The 17,640-nt window shown below is 34.3% G+C and overlaps 1 protein-coding gene across 1 annotated transcript in view; it reads right to left on the reverse strand.

The window, feature by feature from the left end:
- Positions 1-732: 732 nt before the first annotated feature.
- Positions 733-17,640, reverse strand: part of SerT (Serotonin transporter) — a 110,395-nt gene continuing 93,487 nt past the window's right edge. Inside the window, exons 5-10 of the mRNA XM_072541635.1 lie at positions 13,856-13,990; positions 13,515-13,743; positions 5,738-5,982; positions 5,481-5,681; positions 5,254-5,421; positions 733-869 (exon numbers count right to left, since the gene is read on the reverse strand). Coding sequence (XP_072397736.1) covers positions 792-869; positions 5,254-5,421; positions 5,481-5,681; positions 5,738-5,982; positions 13,515-13,743; positions 13,856-13,990 — 1,056 coding nt within the window. The 3' untranslated portion in view covers positions 733-791. The remainder of the gene's footprint in view (positions 870-5,253; positions 5,422-5,480; positions 5,682-5,737; positions 5,983-13,514; positions 13,744-13,855; positions 13,991-17,640) is intronic.

Raw genomic sequence — 17,640 nt, forward strand, 5'->3', positions numbered from 1 at the left:
ATATTGTTGGAAAACTGTGGGTAATATTTAAAATCTAAAGTTAGATTCTTTATTTAGCGCCAAAAAATACATAGGATTCACATAAATTTGTAAAAGAAGTTTATAAATCGTTTTTTGTTGGCCTGTGTTATGTAATAAAAATAAATCTAAAGAAAACCAAGTTCAGATCAGGAATGGTATATTGAATAAAAGTCCGATACATCAGGAACAATAGAGCAAGATTCTCATAGAGCAGATATGTACTTGAAATGTAGGAATTAACATAAGCTTCCAGACGTCCAAAATCATGAGATTTTCCAGGAGGAATTTAGAAGGATTAGGTCCTTTAAACCTAAATGGTACAAATCGAAATCTAGTGGGTAAAGTAAAGTACCTTGTGGTAGACTGGAGACACTTATATTATTATTTTTTTTTGCTGTTATATATATATATGTATATATATATATATATATATATATATATATATATATATATATATATAACAGCAAAAGCAAAGGAATGACAACTCAAATGAAAATAACTCAAGGAAAAGATCAGGTAAAAAATCACTTAAGAAGAAGAGATAAAGGAGCTAGCAAAAAATGTTATATGTTTATGTTTGTGTTATAATAAAATTATTTTTGTACAGCATAGTTTAATAGAAAACAATTTCTGCTGGTAAAAATAATTAATAACGAAATCATCTTGTACTTTTCTTAAAACACAACTGTCTACAAAATAATGTATCTACATATATGACTCTAGGCTTATACTAACCATTCGATTGTGTATGAATTGGATATTTCGTCAGGTCACACCTCGGTACCACCACAATAGGTGAGCGTGCTATTTTCAGAAGAGTGTTCTGCTTGCCAGATCATTTTCCACCTCTACAAGAGAAAATTTTGTCGTTATCGATATTTTTTAATTAAAGAAAATTTATAATTTTTCGTCTACTCGTTTTTAAGAAGAATCTTTTACAAGCAAATTTCTTTTAAGACAATTATGGTGTCTCTCTCGTACATGCTTGTCTAGGTAACATAATATATAACGATTTACTCATCCGTATTTTTTGATCGAATAGATAGTTACAGTTTCCTTCTATTTAAAGAAGATATCCAAACAGAGTTTTCGTTGAATCGGAAACTAAATTCTCTACAAACTACCGCATACTTCTTTACTTCGAACGAAGGTCTTATGTTTGATTATTTACCTTGATTTCTTAATAAAATACAAGGGGTGCTATAAAGATTTTTGCCTAAAAATACAAAATAATTGGTAATTGATAATATAATTTAGTAACTTTAACGTTTAATTTGATATGCCTGAAATTGGCCTGTAGAATTATTTTTTTCTGATTATACTAGCTTAAAGATATACAACGTGAAAATCTTATTTTTTTCTGAATCTACGACTTATTGTTGACTCTAGCTTTCTCAAGAACTTTTATTCTTGTCTTTTAAGAATCCTATATTTTGGAATTCTTTTTCTTCGATGTCATCTAGATATTATTTTTTTGGTTTTTCTTTTCTCTTTGTTCCCACTCTCTTTCGCAACAACATCACTTTTTGTTGGAGCCGCTTCTTCAATTATATTTACATGGTCCAGCCATCTAAGGCAGCTTAGTTTGATATACTGTACAGTGTTAGTTCCTTTATATATTTGATACAATTTAAAGTTTGCTATAAAGTTATTTATTCCAATATCGTAATAATTTTATTTCAAAGCATCCGAATACTTCTACATCCCTACTTTTCTACATTATCCATATTTTGCTCCATATATTAGAACTGGGTACATCAGAGTTTTATATATTTTATGTTTTCTATTTGTCCCTTGACGAAAAAGAAGAAGTATTAAAATTCTAGAATATTCAAGATGACATCGAAAAATTCTGAAATGTCTAGTGATGTTTGGAACGTCAGAAAATGTATAGGGTAGAGTGAGGTTAACTGGACATCTTTTGAAAAAAAAAATTATACTTACTTAGTGTCTGGTTCAAAATAAGCCAATATTTATCCTGTGTTTCGTTATGATTTGACTAACCATTTAATACGGTTTTTGAAGTTTAATAAATATCTATAGGAATAGGGGGATGATTTTCGTAATAATATGCAATTGTTCCAAATGTTCCAGTTAACCTACCTCGTAAGTTAACTGGAACATGAAAGTGGGCTAATTGGACAGTATGACATACTAAAAAAATGGGTAAAGAAAATAGGAAATTTTCTTAACAACTCTTTATTGAACTAATATAAAGTAAAGTTAAATTCATCAAAGTCTATGTTAAAAGAAATCATGTTAGCAAACCTGGCACTGCTACTTTTTATTGGCAGAGGCAGTTTGTAAATAATATCATCAATAGGAACAGAAGCGGGGTCGCCTTCTAAGAAATATCGTGTTTGGTTATGGCGTTTCATAAAACTAACATCATAGCCGTTTAACAAATTGTCATCAATGTGAACCACATAATGCCTACAGGTTGCATTAGTCTTGCCATAAACTTTTGCAATAGCATAGTCCCCTTTTGAAACTTTGGGTGGATTGGATTCTACATCGTCAAAATCTTCTGGTGAATCGAAACTTTCTTGGTAACTGACACTTTCGTTACTGGAAGATGTGCTTTCTCTAAATACACGTTTTTTTACAACTTGTCTCTTAGTTTGATTTATTTTTATTTTTTTATTGACCCTTTCTTCTCGAATCTTAGCTTCTTTTTCTAAATTTTCTTTGACAGGTGTGTCCGTTAGTATTAAAGATTTTTTACGTTTTTACGTTTTTTACGTCTAACGTTAGATTTGTGTTGCTTGGCTTTTGGGTGAGGGCGAATCTGTTCGGGAGGTATAATTGTTGACATTGGGGTTTGACAAAGTGGCCTCTTTAATGTTAATCCCGACTGTGACTGATGTGAATAATTATTGGAGATATTTGAGTTTGTAATGTTTGAGAGTTTTCTTCTGATGTTCCTATTTGACCACTGTTGGACGAAGTCTGTTGTCCGTTCTCTGGATTTGGCCTATCTGTTACATATGATGACAAATAGTCATCATCAGAAAATATTTGATCATTAAACGGCTCTATGCCAGTAGCTCTAAATCCACTGCATATATTTTTTGGTGTGAAATCTTGAAGGAAAGCTTCTCCTGCTAGATTTGAAACATCATAAATGGTGATAGTCTTTCCCGAATTATTCACCATCCCCCTGTCACAAGCGGCACCATAAAATTTTTTTAACGAAGCAAACACAGCCACATCTAGCGGCTGCAGCTTGTGACTGCAGTGAGGAGGTAACGTTAAAAGGATTATTCCATTTTCCTATGAAAAATCTAGTGCCGTTATGCTTAAGTGTCTGTTATGATTGTCGATAATTATTAGTTTTGGGTGTTCCTTTGACGATCTTTCATGTTGAGCAAAATGTTGCAAAACAGGCAAAAAGAGTTCACTTCTCATCCACCCAGATGGTGTTGCGGCACCTTTGCTTCCAGTAGGTGCTCCGTGAAGCATGTTATCCTTAAAATGCACGCATGGAAATATAAAGTAGGGTGGCACATACCTTCCAGTGGCGCCAATAATTGCCACCAAAGTAACAAGGACCCCTCTTTCGGCAGAAGTCATCTGCCCCACGCTTCTTTTGCCTGTTGCGGCCAATACTTCTGGTGGTTTGTGCACCGTCGTTACACCTGTCTCATCTAGATTATAGACATCAGTGGCATGTAAATTATATCTATTTTTAAGCTCTCTCAGATTTTTCAAAAATACTTGTACATTTTCTTTATTAAAGCTGGTCGCCCTACTAAGGCTAGTTTGTTCAGGGGTTCTTAATGATAATCTGTGTCTTCCTATAAAATTAAACATCCACTTCCTTCCTGCCATTCCATCTCGAACCCAACTCTCTTTTATAGTTTTGTTGTTAGCTACAGCAAATTCATATGCCAACCTCCGACCTTGTTTGGCTGACAATACATAATGAATGTTGCAAGCTTCTTGTAAATATTTTTTAAGAAGCAGTTCTTCGTCTTGAGAAAATACCATTAGGTGTTCATTACTTGGGCGAAAATTAACCGTCCTCAAATCATGGTCGCGGCACTTGTCTACATAACGTTTTAGTGTAATTCTCGGAAGACCAAACTGGATAGCTACGTTTCTTACTGAACGACTATTTTCTAAGACTTCTTTGCAAGCCTGTTTTAATGTTTCTGAACTGTAGGACCTATTGTTCGTCGTTCGTATTCTTTTCCTTGGCATTTTCTGAAACAAAAAAAAATTATAAAGTAATAATAAATAGAAACCAGTAAAAATATTAAGACAAGGCGCTTAAATGATTTTTGCTGAGCCAATTTATTTATTGTTGACTTGGAACCAATACATTTAGACGCGAAACCTACATGAATGATTTACAAGTAAATGTATTATTGCAGGTGACCCATAAACCAATTCAAAAAGCAGTTTATCTGCGTACCGCCTTATAGTAGGTTAACTGGACATATGTTCATCTAACCTCACACAGTGAGTGTTCAATTACCCCACTAGGTAATAAAAATTATAAATAATAATAATTCTAAGAACAACGCCAAATATACTAACTTCAAATAGTGGAATAGATGGCTCATACTTACCTCAAAAACTGTGTACAAAATAACTGGCTAAATTATATTTTAATCTGCTTAAAAATAAGAATTTTCACAGAGCGAAAAATTTACTTGCATCCAATAAAAACCATGTTGACTTCATTGACAATTCCCTGTAGGTTATATAGAAATCTAGTGGCCACAAGTAGTGGCTGTTAAGAGTTTGCTTTAAACTACATGTGCACGGCTCTGATTCTCTCTAACAGATGGCAGGTACGTTAAAGTGTTCAGTTAACCTGCCTGTTCAGTTAAACTCACTCTACCCTATAAACATTTGTTGTTGACAGTTTAAAGTACAGTTGTAATTGAGATTTGGAAGTTTAAAACTTTCAAACACAGTTAGAAACTTTAAAAGATATTTTAAAGAAGTGTAATATTAGCATATATTCGATGCTAATCTTTTTATATTTATTTTAGGCGCATTATAGTTATCTACGTTTACTAGTGAGCCTAGATAGATAAATTCATCTAATTTCTCTATACGGTGCATTTTTAAAGGAAACTTTTACTCTGTGTTTTACCTATTGACATATATTTTGCTTTGGATATATTAATTATTATGCCCATCTTCTTTTCTGCAATGTGACATTCAATAAACTGTTAAGTTAGAACATAAAAGGGTGTTTTATGTTTACATCTAAGTTACCTGTATGAGACTTCCTGGAGTGATGGCGAATTTATAGATAATGTAACAAGGTATACATAGGATGGAAGATGCTGTTAGGGCGTATCCAACTTGTAGACTCCAATCTGGATAGTGGTACTCGGTACCTAACATTTCTTCATGACTTAGAAGGGAAAATATGAAAATAATCTAAAAGAAAAATAAATAATTGTCACTTATTACATGAAATTCGGAAGTTATTTTCTTACCAATATAAAAACAGGGCTGATATACTTCCAGCATATCCTCCAAAAAATTCCAGGCCGATGCCCAATCATTTTTTCGATGTCTCTAGCAAAGTTATCGGTACCATATATCCAACAAACTCCAGCAGCTTCCACGAACACCACAAACAAAATAGCTAAACCAGGTCCATAGACGTTTAGCATGTTAACTAAATATACGCCACCCTAAACAATACATTTTTTGTTTGAATCAAAATATTAACTAATTCGCATGTACTCACATAAGTAGTTGTGGGCAAGGCACAAATGTAGATACAAAACAGCAGAATGGCAACGAAGGTCTCTCGATGTCTGCCGAGCACTTTCGGGTACTCGTCACACAATGCCGTGATCATGGCTTCCAGGCCGCCAAAAGTGCTATCGAGACCGAGGGTGATCAACATAAGAAAAAATATAATCGACCAGAATACTGAGCCACTCATGGTGGCTATCGCTTCTGGGTAAACTATGAAGACTAGACCGGGACCTGAAAAATAGAATTATACTAAATTTCAATAAGCGATGCAGTGGAGGTAAACATTAGCACGTGTAGGCTTCTAACAGGACTTTACGATTATGTTTTCGTTTGGCCAGAAGTATTATCATGTAAAATACGAAATTTATATTTTAAATGCGAAACAAAGAACCTGATTGTTTTTAGTTGATATCCGACAATAGGAACCATTTATACAGTACGAAAAAAACCAAGAAATATTTTTATGTCAAAAACGGCCAAATTATTTATAATTTTTTTATAGTTGTTTGTACGATTCCAAAATTTTAGATATTGCAAAACGGTTAGTTTTTTGGGATAAAAATACAAAGTAATTCATAATTCGTTCGAGTTCGGTGTAAATATATGGCAGAGATCGAGATCTAGGCTACTTTTAAACATTATACTGATGAACTGGATAATATGTCACTATCATCAATGTTTATAACAAGTGGTTTAAAACGTGTTTTAATTATTTTTCCAACCGCCACATTTCCTTTTTAACTATTTCTTGACCATATATATAATTGATGAAATTGAATTATAAAATATATTTATGGCATCTGAAAATTTGAAGGTGGTGTTGTTTCCTGCACATCATTTTGAATATTTGTCCAGATGAGTTCTATGGGGTTTAACCCACAGTGATACAGAGGAAGTCTCAATACCAGTTTATTCTGGTATGGCATGTTTTTTTACGATTGAAAGAAGCTGTACTTTAAGCATATGTTGATTAAATTTTATATTTTTGGAACGGAGCCAATGATGGATTTTGATTTTTTAGATGTACCATCTGTTTTGGATTTTTTTTTGGTATTTTCTCCTTTTTACGAGAATGGTACGATGCGTTGTCAAGAACAATTATATATTTGTCTTCTAATATTGGTAAGCCATTGAAAATTTTCACTAATTCTTAAAATATTGATCTTTCTCTGGATCTGATCATCTCTTCATGGTAATCACCAGACTTATTCGACTCAAATGCCCAGAAGGAATTTGGGACAAACCCATTCTCGCTGCTAATGCAATAAATAATCTTTTAAACAATAAGTCTTTTACCTTTTCCTAAAAATTTAAAGTATTTGTTAGTTTTGAGATTTGAAATATGTAGAATGTAATAAATTACTTAAAGGATTTTTTAATCCCGTTGTTAATCTATCCAAAATATCCAAAAAAGCTTGTTTAGGAGATTTTACTGTGGTGTCTACCCATATTTTAGATTTTGTATGCCCAGCGTTCAACCATGTCTCAGCCAGATAATAAATTTTGCGCTTCTCTTCTCTATAAGTCCTTATATGTTGAATATATTCTCGTTGCCACACCACAATGTCGTCTTTGTGTAATAAAAGGGCGTTTCTTCTCCTGCGTTGATATTGAAAACAATTTTTTTTTAATATTCTATAAAATGTGATTTTCGTTAAATTTGACAAATCAGGATCATCGTTCAGCTCCTTTAAAACCTCATCTACGGTGGGTATTTTGCTTCTCATAAAAAATTTTCTTAATCACCGTAAATACACTTTTGTCACAAACTCCAACCATACTCGCCACTTTTTTTACAATATCTCCTAACTCCAACCTGGAATTTTCTATTGTTTCTTCTTTAAATACATTTCAAATTATTTCTTTTACTTTAGCGCTAAGAAAACTTCTTGTAATTCGTTTTCGAGAAGGACTTCATGTATTTTCAACTAATTTATCAGCAGAATCAGTGGACGACATTTTTGTTTTCAACAACAGTAATCACGTATACAGTTTAAAGTCGTTATACAGATAAAACTAAATACTTAATTAGTTTTAAAACGAATAATAAATAATTATTACTAGTTCAATATTAACAGCATAAACATAAATTGTCCTTTAACCATCAAAACGTCAAAAACATTTTACTAATAAATACATTCAAAATACATTTCAATACCAAAATAGTAATTTTGGTCCGAACCTGTATCAGATTCCGACGACGTCGAGTAGCAATTTTCCAGCAAAATAGAGATGTTTATTTCGTATAGTTTTTGAGTATTCTCGGACAATCGATACTTGCATAATCGTTTAAATTATTCATTATTTTAATTAATATGATTATTTTATCTATGTATTCAGTGATTACAATAATTTATACACTATGCAATAAAAACTAATAATTGAGCAAAGAAAAAAATTGATAAAGTGATCTTAATAATATACTGTTACTATCGGAACGAGTAGATAAATACTGAACATCTTTAATAATTCGAATACAATTCTATCGTTGTTTACACGCCCTACATCGTTTATTGAAAATAAACATTATCTGAATATTGAGGTTGATATTGCAATGTGATAACTTCTAATTTGGTTCTTATTTTTAACATTACCAATATAACAAATAATACAAATACAGTAAAACCTATGTCAATGGCCATTCGTCAAAAACAGCTACCTATGTTAACGGTCAGTTTCATAATGGCAACACCTGTGTAGTTCTGGGTTTCACTTCCAGAGAAAAAAACATGATTGCCATTGCGTTTCAATTAGTCCAGAGATTTTTAATGCTTACCTTGCCAGCTCTCTTTCAATAATTGACAGCTTACATGTGATTGCCTTTAGCCCTTGTACGTTCCATGTACCCACATCACGCATAACTTTCTTGGGAATGATAAACCAATGTATTTCCCTGCCCTATTGCATCGCAGTATCACAACACACAGTCAGAAATATTTAAGGACGTCCCGGTCAAGGTATGGGAAGGAAAGGATATATGGGGGTTAGATGGAGAAGAGGATTTGGATCTGCTTTCTCCTAGGAAGTAGTCTATCCTTTTTGGGAGCTGTAAAAGAGTACTACTCCTTACCCCGACCGAAAAATATGGGGTTGGAAAAGCTCAAATTAACGATATGATAAAAAAGAGAAAGGAAAGCTATCATTGATATTAAGGAATTTTTCCCTACGAGATGTATACAACGCAGACAAAATAGTGCTTTATTACCAAGCCACGAATAACAAGAAATTGTCATTAAAAAATGAAAAATGTGCAGAGAAGAACGCAGCAAAACAACATGAAACGTATGAAACGTTCAGAAAGAAAAAATCCAATGATAATTAGAAAAGTAAAAATCCCCGCTGTTTTAAGGGTAGTCATATTGACAAATTACTATTAGATTGGGTTTCTAACAAAAAGGCTTGGATAACAACAGTAATTATGAGAAGAAGACTGTACAAATTCGACAACAAAATGAAAAATCAAAATAAAAAAGTGTTTCTTTTACTGGATAATGCCACGTCACATTATAAAGTTCCATTAGAAAATTTTAAAATAGTCTTTCTACCATCTAAAACCGCTCCACATTGTCAGCTCTTAGATCAAGGAATAATTTAGGATTTCAAATTGATTTATCAAATTTTTTTTATTAAAAGACTTCTACCGTTTAAACATGAATTTATTCAATGTACTTATATGGATTATAGATGCTTGAAAAAAATCTCCTGCTGCAGTTAAGAAATGTTTTTCTAAAGCCGGATTTTCTGATGTTATCCAAGAAGATCCATATTTTGATGTAGAGTACAATATACCCCTTGCTCATCTTTTTCCTACAGTGCGTAACAAAATTTTTGATTTGGATGAATTTGCTTCCATTGAGTAATATACCTAAAGATAGCCCTAATCTTAGTATTACGGACATTGTTGAAGAACTACGCGATAATGATGAAAAAGACAATTCTGACAATAGTGATGTGGGCGAATGGAAACTCCAAAATCCAGTTTATTTAATATAAGCGAAGTGTATACAAAATTGAGGGACGTAGAAAATTATTTATTATGCAAAATAATGGTGAAATTTTTATTTATGTGTTTTGAATTTTACTTAAATGTGAAGCTGAGGTTCTTAAAGCAAAGCTAAAGAATGTAAAACAAACAAAAATTGACGCATACTTTAAAAAAGTTAAATATCTGTATTTTTCCTAATATAGTATGTAGTTTTATGTTTGTTTATGTAATTACTATGCTTTAATTACTAAAATAAACAAAGTTCCAAATATATTTTATGTATTTGTGGACTGCAAAACCTGACAATAGCGGCCACATTTATATAACTGCCAATAGTTCTTTCATTTTTACTGGACGTTAGTGACAGGTCTTACTGTATCTTCAAATGCTATAGTTGATCAACTTTGATTTCCAACCTTTGACTTCTACATCGGAAATCATTCTCAGATACTACTAATAAATAATATTAAATACACACGAAAGTAGTTTAAGAACAATACGCAAGTTTTGGTTAAGCAGCATCCACGTCTTCCCTAATTTAACTATAAGCATCCCTGCATAGTTCCTTTAGTTATGAGTGTTAGAAGGTTACTAAATTGTTCAAGTTTACCTTGTATATAAACATTCGTTTTAGAGAAATTTCTGTAATGCAACGGGTGTTTTTTTTAGAGGTATAGAAATGTAAGTTGGCAACAGTTTTTTAACTGTCGGTTATTTTGACAGCTATCAAGTGATTTATGTTAAGTTTGGTTTGGCATTTCAGTATGAATAAACATGACGCCTGCTTTTTTTTTGAGGCTTCGTAAGTTTCTGACTGATCGCAAATTGGACTTCAACCTCCGATACAAGATGCTTAAGTGTTACGTGTTGAACGTGTTCTCTTGTACGGAATGGAAGCATAGACGTTAAAAGCCAGTTCCATTAACAAACTTGAAGTGTTTGAAATGTGGTGCCTGCATCGAATGCTTAGAATATCATGGACGGACAGGGTCAGAAATGAGGAAGTACTCAGAAGAGCGGGCTTACAGGATAGGGAACTTTTTAGTTATGTAAAAAGTAAGAAGACTGCATACTTGGGACACATATTACGAGGAGAAATATATACTTTCATATACTTTCGTCATGGCTGCGCAATATTCGACAATGGACAGGAATCTACAGCTATGGAATGCTTCGCAATGTTGTTAAAAACATTATTTTAAATTATTTAATCCTGACTAAGGCGATGTACGGTGGACGCCTACGCAGAAATGTACGGCACCTTAAGAAGAAGACTTGATGCCTGAACAACGCTTCCAAATTGAGCAATTTTTTTTTGAAAATTATGGTTCTATTCGAAATACGTATCGCGCACTACGTCCATTTTATGATCAACATAATAGTCCACTAGAGCATAATGATGGTATACTTTGTATCATTTTCTTCTAATGCTGTTATCAAATCTTCATAGAACATTTCAACTATCTCTTCCTGATGTGTTTTTGTGGGAGCAACCACTTGTATAACCTTGATCTTGGTTTTCTTGTAGGTCTATTTTAATATAAGCTATTCTATCAGAAACGCTTTTATATGTAGAAATACATGGTGTGAGATACTTTTTGACAAGAAATCCGACTCAACCATATGTTTCGTCTATTTTCCCTGTACATTATAGGCGATTTTTAGAGTTTAGATGCATGCATTGTTCGTCTCTTCTTTTCACTTCTGACAGTCCTACAATATCCCACTTTATCTTGGATAGTTCTTCTTCTAATTCGTAGACCTTTTCATCTGTAGCTATCGGTTGAATGTTGTATGTGGCTAGTAGTAATTGTTTTTGCTTGTTCTTATCTATTTTGGCGCGTTTTATTGAGCTTGTGCCTCCCCAGAATCCGTGAGGCTGACCGGTTTTCTGGTGTGGGATTCTGGGCTGCTAGCTCTACCCACCTGGGGTATCGTCCTATTTTGTTTCAAGTTCAACATGTTGTGTTTTGAGGGGTATATTGGTATTAAAACACCACGCTTGCCGGACATGTTGGTGTGTGTTCGCAGTATCACAGCCGGTTAAATCAGTATTTGATTTTCGCCTGCGACTTTGTGGTACCGTACCTGTCAGGAATTGTATTCGGCAGCCACGGGCCACTAATGACACAGCTGCTGACCTGTGTCATGTCCTCAGTTGATCCATGGGTACTTATTTTACGAAGCCTTATTCATACTTGTCCTGCATATCTACAGGACGTTCCCTATCAGCCATTGGGACGAGCCGTGTCGGGGTTGAGGACTTTCCCGCCCAGTCTGTCTTGCACAAAGTACTGATGGACCCCTACTCAGTTCAGCGTCCCTCCTCTACACAAGTTGACACCGGCACGGTCTCAGCTTGTGTAGCAACCAGCATTAAATAACAAAAAACTACTAGAACCATGCATCGTCAAAAATAATAAAGGAAGTCTCAGAAGAAATTCTTGATATTACAATAGACGGAATATATCACGTTTTTAGAAAGATTAAAAATGGTAAATCAACAGAAGAAGATCGAGTGACTATAGAAGAAATAAAGAATAGAGGTAAATAAATAATAATTAACATACAGAAACTATTTAAGCTCTCTACATAAACAAAGAATACCTGAAAAATGGAAAAACGTCATGATGATCACCCTCACAAAAAGGGAGACCCAACTGATCTTGAGAACTACCAACAAAGTAGTCTTTTAAATATTCTTTATAAATTATATACATGCATACTCACCAACAGGATGCGAAGTTAACGTATCAATTTGACATATTACAAATTATCCCCTGCAGAGTCTTAAGACCTTAATTGAAAAAACCATCGAATATAACAAACCCTTGGTACTGATTTTCATAGCATTTCATAATGTTTTCGACACAGTGGGTATTGGCGCTATTTAAAAGTCATTAAAGCAATGCAGAATATATTAAAGCTACTCCAACATCATCAGAAATATATATAAAAATGCAGCAGCTACTATTACTCTCCTCGAGACCACCAACAAAGTAGACAGAAGAAGAGAAGTAAAACAATGTGACACTATGTCCCGAAAATTTTTCTCAACAGAAGATATTTCAGTAAGAAATAACTCAGAGAAAAATGAAACGCTCAATGCTTGGCCCAACAATGAGAGACTAAGAAACGAGGAGATATGTAGAAAGTCAAAGGTGGATGACTTTCTTGAATGAATTATAAGGCTTAAATGGAAATTGCCGGGACATGTAGCACAATTGCGAGACAGGAGATAGATAAGGAAGATTTCGAAATGAAGGCCAAGGAGCGATAAACGCAGCTAAGGCAGACGTGCCACCCAATGATCAGATGACATCAAGAGAATCTCGCAATTTGGATGTAACAGCACAAGATATAAACAAATGGAAAAACTTTGAGGAGATCTATGTCCAACTCTGAACACAAACAGAGGCTGTATGATGATGATGATGTAGTCTAATTTGTAACGTAACAGATCCTTCTTCAAGTGTTGAATCCTCCTAGATAATTTACATGTTCTATTGTTGTTTGGAATAGCAATCTGATGATAACGTTATACTATTAATGTAAATTAATTTTTTAATTGTTTTTTTTCTTTGGCTATCTCTGCCTTCAATTTGGCATCAGATTATTTGATGAAATAGTGATTTGTTTATAGCATTTCTGTTTTTTTTGCAACCGATTATAAGAAAAAACCTTCTTCATTAAGACCAAATGAACGGAAAAGTAACTAACATAATAAAATGTTTCTTATCTTTACACATTGCACAACACAAAATCAACCACATCTTACCTTCTAAACCTACTTGCTCTATACTAGTATGTTGAACGTGCGCCATGTACCCCAATACAGAAAAAATAACAAATCCAGCCAGAAAACTCGTCAGACAGTTAATGCTGCTAGTCAGTATAGCGTCCCTGTAGCAGTTGTTGTTGAATTTGTTATAACTAGATAGAGCTAACAGCGTTCCGAAACCAGGGCCCAAAGAGAAAAAGATTTGGGAGGCTGCATCTATCCATACCTAAAAATATAATTGATTTTATAAAAATAATAAGAAACTTGTGTATTAGGTATATGGTGAGCATGTTAAGCAATCTAAAAAAATATGTAAAGCTTTGTTTTTGATACATTACCTTTGTATTATATAGCTTATCCCATTCTGGGGTGAGGTAGTAACGAATTCCCTCAGCTGCTCCTGGAAGTGATACTCCTCGAACTAAAAGAATAATGAGTACCACGTACGGTGCTAAAGCTGTTATCCACACAGCCTACAAATCAATAACTTATTTTACTAGAATAAAAAAATATGTGACAAGAAATGCTTTTGCAATAGTTTTTAATTTAAAAGCCATTTTTGGACAATCTGTAGATTCATCATTATTATAACGTTATTTTGCCCCCGTTTCTTCTTTGTCGGCTTTCCTAACTACATTTTCACTTGTGATGTCCCCTCGTGGGAGTCACTATCCGGGTAGCTTTTAGACAGTCAGAGACAGAGTTCAAAATAAAAATAAAACTTTATTGTCTTCCTTAAATTAAATTGACAAAAATCTTATGTACATATTTACAATTTGGTTTAGTCTTCTCAGTACCTGGCCTATTTATTCAAATTAAGTTTGACCTTGTCATATGAAATTAGTCTTATCGGCAAGCGAGTGTGTATTTGAAATTTTACGGGAACGTTGTATCGATTCAATAACAGCGGACGATAGGTACAAAGAAAGGAAAGGAACTCAACACGTCCCTTAAGTGATTCGGGTTAATAGGACACTCCTCGACAGTCTCAACACGACTGCTTCAGAGTACGGGTAGTGAAGAGCTCAACACGCTCTTCGGGTAACGGCGGTATGGGACGGAACAACTTGTAAACTCAACACGTCCACGTTGGTTCGCGCGCACGCTGGTTTAACGGTGATGGCTTGGACTCATCGTTACACACTTATTTTGGATTACGTTAATATTAATAATCTCCAATAACACGCTTTTTTAGCTGGCTCGCATCAAAAAGGGCTCCAAAATTACAAAATGCCGATATAGACGTAAAACTCAAAAATCCATCCAACATCTTACTGGGGACTGCAAGGCGTTTGCATAAACTTCTTCTTCTTCTTCTTCTAATGGAGACTCACAACCCTTTGTGAGTCTTGGCCTGCTTAACAATGTTCTTCCATTCTGCCCTGTCGGATACTTTCTGATATAATAAACTGATTATAAATAATACCGCAACTCAGAAGGAAAGATTATTTACAAAAAACTAGCCAAACAACTGTTCTATTCAACCAACCATATTACTTTTTATCAATACCAAACAGAATGCTTAAAAACAACACTAATTGATATGGCCATACCTAACAACGATAATCTGCATGTTAAATACAACGAGAAGATTAACATGTGATCTTGAGATACAAATAAAGAGAGACAATATAGAATGCAAAGTACCTAGACGATATTCATTATTCTCTCTAGTATTGGAGTCATTCGGAAAAACCTCATAGAGAACATAAAATAGCTGAGTCCTAGTGAAAATCTCTATAAAACCATATAGAGAGCGATATTGCTCTCCACATCCAGATGCGTAAGAACATTTTTGTTCTTACGCATATTGTTGGAGATACTTCGGCGTACCAGACCACCTAGGCTCCGTAACACAGCTCAATATTTTTGATTCTGTAGGTATCTAGGATAAGTGAATTTTCTTCTTAGAGCTAGTAAGAGCCGTATGGCTTGAATTTGGAAATTAATATTTACCGTTATGATATAAGCAATTACGTCATCCATTTTTTTTTATAGGACAACCTACATTTAATTGAAGAAATGAATAGTCCTTTCAGAGTTCACTACATTCAACGATGGAGAGTTTAGCTATTCTCTAAGTACTTTATGAAATATTCGAGGAAATCCTATAATACACTAGAAAGACAATGGCAAAAAATTAAAGAAATGATATAAACTCGATATTTTATTAAATTAAATGTTTAAAGTGACCACCATTAACTACCTGATACTAGACAATTCGATGCTCGAATCCATCGGTGATATTCTAAATGATGTTAAAAATTTCTTTTCTAATGCATTGTTTTAATTCTTTGATGTTGTCTGGTCCATTTACACAGACTTTGCTTTATAGGTAACCGCACAACCAGAAGTCTAAGGGAGTTTAATCCGGAAAATGAGGTGGCCATTCAATAAATCCTCTTCTACCTAACCATCGATTTGAAAATATTTCTTAAGATAATTCCGCACAATATTCTTATAATGGGGCACGGTACCGTCTTGTTGAAACCAGATGTTATCAGACGGTACATCCAGAACGTCGTCATTGAGGAACATGACTGTTAAGGCTGGGATACGGTCAAAACGTGAAAAGTCCAAGTATACATCTGCGTTTAAATCGCTATCAAAAAAATATAAGCTCACTATCCAATTTCCAACAATTTCAGCCCAAACATTAACTTTTTGTGGCACTTGTGTATAACCTTCTTGAAATCATTGTAGATTTTCTGGACTCCAGAGGCGTTATTTTGTTTATTAACGGTTTGATCTAAACAATACTGTACCGTGAGTTTTCGTTAATCACTTTTATCACGAGCTCAATACTTTTATTATTAAAAATGTACAAATCCGAGCTATCTCACTAATAAGTAAAAATTAATTAAATTTGACAAACCACCACGACCCTCAACTGTCCTCGCCTACATTTTATAAAAATGCCATCACGTGACACTTATGGTTAAGGGTGAAATACCAACAGTTGTCACTAGGTTATCAGTCGTAATATTGACTCGTCCTTTAGATTGACAACTATACCAGTCCACTGTCTCCCTTCCCATGACTTCTCTAGCTTTGGAAATCGCCCCTTTTAACGTACTGGATTATATAACCACACCAAATCTCGTTCTTTGAACCCGGTAGAGTTGGCTCGTCTGTCATATCGAGCTTTCATCTTATCGCTCTCTATTCTCAAATGTTCACACGAACATCGTTAATTCCTTCAGATAAGTTTTGTGTCGCTCTCGTTATATTCTTCATTAGGTTCAAGAGTTTCAAATAATAGATCAGCAGGAAGCCGCAACTCCTTTACAAATAAAACTTTCGTTGGTGTTTCGCTTATCGACTCATGGACGTAACTTTGATATGAAAGAAGGAAGAGTTGGATATAGTTATCCCAGATATCTTGATGTTCATTGACAACAAATCTAAGATGTTAAAGTAAAGTTCGGTTGAATGTCTTCACCATTTCATCCGACTGAGGTCGCAAAAATGTGTTTCTGGTCTTCAAAACTCTCAGCATTTGACACATTTTTGATGTAAAATTTCGACCTTGGTCGGAGTGTATTTTTCAGTAGCGACTATGAAACTTGTCTTTGAATATGGGGATGACAATATTGCAAAAGCTTTTGTCGCGAGAAGTGACCAATCAGGACGCAGATTGCCACTCTGGTCAGCCAATAACAAACGGTTTTATTAACTGCTTTGTTATTGGCCTTCCGACGGAAGATCGCTGTTGAATTGCAAACACAAAGTGTATAAAAAGGCAGCGCATCTTCCGACCGGGATCTACTTGTCTTACACCACTAGACCTTACTAGACCTTGTTGGCCAAGTGCCTCTTGAAAATTCAACGTTAATTAATATTACCCAAAAGTGAATCCTTGTGAGAAGACTTCGTTTGAAGAAGAGTCCGAAGGCCTTCGTAGTGAATACGTACGAAGCTTTATCGGCTAAGTATTCGCAGGAAGGTATAGGAACCGGAGTAGTAACTAGTCGTCATTTTTTCGTCAAGGTGAAGACAAGTTTAAAAGAAACCTCACGAAAGAAACTATCAGCTTGGAGTGAACATTCCCTGCCCGGGTATTCATCGAACTTCAAGATGGGGAAAACAGTGGGTCTTATATCTATTTCCGATCGTGCCGAAC

The sequence above is a fragment of the Diabrotica undecimpunctata genome, chromosome 1, assembly GCF_040954645.1.
Source record: "Diabrotica undecimpunctata isolate CICGRU chromosome 1, icDiaUnde3, whole genome shotgun sequence".
NCBI lineage: Eukaryota > Metazoa > Arthropoda > Insecta > Coleoptera > Chrysomelidae > Diabrotica > Diabrotica undecimpunctata.